The 3,125-nt window shown below is 49.0% G+C and overlaps 1 protein-coding gene across 1 annotated transcript; it reads right to left on the bottom strand. All coding sequences in view use genetic code 12, as the record gives it.

Moving 5' to 3' along the window:
* On the bottom strand, window positions 1-3,025 carry I9W82_003391 (uncharacterized protein; the record flags this gene model as incomplete). The annotated part of the gene is made up of 3 exons (XM_067692351.1): window positions 1-589; window positions 658-1,812; window positions 2,101-3,025. Coding segments are annotated over 3 exons (2,669 nt in total), but the record flags the coding sequence as incomplete, so codon positions are not given.
* Window positions 3,026-3,125: the final 100 nt, after the last annotated feature.

Raw genomic sequence — 3,125 nt, forward strand, 5'->3', positions numbered from 1 at the left:
GGTGGTTCTGAGCTTGGTTCTGAGCTTGGCTCTGTACTTGATGGTCCTGAGCTAGGTGGTTCCGAACTTGGTTCCGAGCTTGGTGGTTCTGAACTTGGTGGTTCTGATGAAGAAGGTGGTTCTGAACTTGGTCCTGAACTTGGTGGTCCTGAACTTGGTCCTGAACTTGGTGACTCTGAGCTTGGTTCTGAGCTTGGTTCCGAGCTAGGTAATCCTGAACTTGGTGGTTCTAAGCTTGGTTCCGAGCTAGGTAATCCTGAACTTGGTGGTTCTGAGCTTGGTTCTGAGCTTGGTCCTGAGCTAGGTGGTTCCGAACTTGGTTCTGAGCTTGGTGGTTCTGAGCTTGGTGGTTCTGAGCTTGGTTCCGAACTTGGTGGTTCTGAGCTTGGAGGTTCTGAGCTAGGTGGTTCTGAGCTTGGTGGTTCTGAGCTTGGTTCTGAGCTTGGTTCTGAGCTTGGTGGTCCTGAACTTGGTTCCGAGCTTGGTTCTGAGCTTGGTTCTGAGCTTGGTGGTTCTGAGCTTGGTTCTTGAGCTAGTTCTGAGCTTGGTTCTGAGCTTGGTTCCGAGCTTGGTTCTGAGCTCGGTGGTTCTAGTGGTTCTGAGCTGGTGGTTCTGAGCTTGGTTCTGAGCTTGGTCCTGAGCTAGGTGGTTCCGAACTTGGTTCTGTGCTTGGTGGTTCCGAACTTGGTGGTTCTGAGCTTGGTTCCGAACTTGGTGGTTCTGAGCTAGGTGGTTCTGAGCTTGGTTCTGAGCTTGGTGGTTCTGAGCTTGGTGGTTCTGAGCTTGGTTCCGAACTTGGTGGTTCTGAGCTTGGAGGTTCTGAGCTTGGCGGTTCTGATGAAGAAGGTGGTCCTGAGCTAGGTGGTTCTGAGCTTGGTTCCGAGCTAGGTAATCCTGAGCTTGGTGGTTCTGAGCTTGGTTCTGAGCTTGGTTCTGAGCTAGGTGGTTCTGAGCTTGGTGGTTCTGAGCTTGGTTCTGAGCTTGGTCCTGAGCTAGGTGGTTCCGAACTTGGTTCTGAGCTTGGTGGTTCCGAGCTTGGCGGTTCTGATGAAGAAGGTGGTTCTGAACTTGGTCCTGAACTTGGTGACTCTGAGCTAGGTGGTTCTGAACTTGGTCCTGAACTTGGTGACTCTGAGCTTGGTTCTGAGCTTGGTTCCGAGCTAGGTAATCCTGAACTTGGTGGTTCTAAGCTTGGTTCCGAGCTAGGTGGTTCCGAACTTGGTGGTTCTGAGCTTGGTTCTGAGCTTGGTCCTGAGCTAGGTGGTTCCGAACTTGGTGGTTCTGAACTTGGTGGTCCTGAGATAGGTGGTCCTGAGCTAGGTGGTTCCGAACTTGGTTCTGAGCTTGGCGGTTCTGATGAAGAAGGTGGTCCTGAGCTTGGTGGTTCTGAGCTTGGTTCTGAGCTTGGTGGTTCTGAGCTTGGTGGTTCTGAGCTTGGTTCTGAACTTGGTGGTCCTGAGCTAGGTGGTTCTGAGCTTGGTTCCGAACTTGGTGGTCCTGAGCTATGTGGTTCTGAGCTTGGTTCTGAGCTTGGAGGTTCTGAGCTTGGTGGTTCTGATGAAGAAGGTGGTCCTGATCTTGGTCCTGAGCTTGGTGGTTCTGAGCTTGGAGGTTCTGAGCTTGGTGGTTCTGATGAAGAAGGTGGTCCTGATCTTGGTCCTGAGCTTGGTTCCGAGCTAGGTAATCCTGAACTTGGTGGTTCTGAGCTTGGTTCTGAGCTTGGTCCTGAGCTAGGTGGTTCCGAACTTGGTGGTTCTGAACTTGGTGGTCCTGAGCTAGGTGGTTCTGAGCTTGGTTCTGAGCTTGGTGGTTCTTAGCTTGGTGGTTTTGAGCTTGGTTCTGAGCTTGGTTCCGAGCTAGGTGGTCTGACTGTTCTTAATTGGTTCTAGCTTGGTTCTGAGCTTGGTTCTAGCTTGGTTCCAGGCTTGGTCCTGTTCTTGGTCGTGAGCTTGGTGGTTCTGAGCTTGGTTCTGAGGTTGGTGGTTCTGAATTTGGTGGTTCTGAGCTTGGTGGTTCTAGGTAGGTGGTTTGAGCTTGGTTCTGAGCTTGGTTCTGAGCTTGGTGGTTCTGAGCTTGGTGGTTCTGAGCTTGGTTCCGAACTTGGTGGTCCTGAGCTTGGAGGTTCTGAGCTTGGTGGTTCTGATGAAGAAGGTGGTCCTGAGCTTGGTCCTGAACTTGGTGACTCTGAACTAGTTGGTTCCGAACTTGGTGGTTCTGAACTTGGTGGTGGGGAGCTTGGAGGTGGTGAACTTAAAGGTGGTGGTGGTGAACTGGGTGGTGGTGGTGGGCAGTTACAGTCCCAACAAAATTGTTTAATACCACGATGTTTAGTGGTGCAACTATTCAATAGATCAACCATTGATTGATAACTTCTTTTATCAAGGCCTTCCACTTCATTTGCATCACATTGTTCTGCATCCCTTTTTCGAAACACCAATTGTTGATTAAAATAAGTCATGGGATCATACTGAAAGAATGGACCTGACAGTACTTGAGTATTATAGGTGCTGCTTGGCTGGCCAAAGACCTGATTAAGTGCCGCTCCTCCAGTACCTAGCTGATTGAATCTGAACCAAAGTCTAAAACCATCCATAATACAGCACTTACCACTCTTCACCTGTGCTCTTACTTGGATTTTGGCTGACCATTGAAATGGGTTCGTGATGGAATTGGGAATTCCTGAAAGATAGACAGAAGTATCTGTGACTCCAGTACCGGTAAAGTAGATTTGAGCAATGTTTTGTAAGAAGTTGTTATACAATTGGTCATACTTATCGGCTTGGTAGTTGACAACAATTTTGTAGCTGCCGTCCCACATCCTTTCACTTTGTGCAACAACGAACGCTGCGTTGAAAGTGGGATTGAAAAATGTAGCTGGTTGCTGGGAATCGACGTACAACTTTTCAACATCGCATAACGCCGGCTGCAATGGCAAGGTGTTATCCTTGAAGGAATTTGGGAAAAACACCAGTGACGATTTCACCCACGTGAATAGTGCAAACAACTGAACGAACAATAATATCATGGTGAAAACCCGACTATTGACAGTTGTGAAGTTGATGCCATCTCGAAAGAACGGGGTTGGGCTTTGGTAGTACTTTATATGCTAGTGCAATTGAAATGCC

The sequence above is a fragment of the Candida metapsilosis genome (assembly GCF_017655625.1).
Source record: "Candida metapsilosis strain BP57 chromosome Unknown scaffold4, whole genome shotgun sequence".
Taxonomy (NCBI): Eukaryota; Fungi; Ascomycota; class Pichiomycetes; order Serinales; family Debaryomycetaceae; genus Lodderomyces; species Lodderomyces metapsilosis.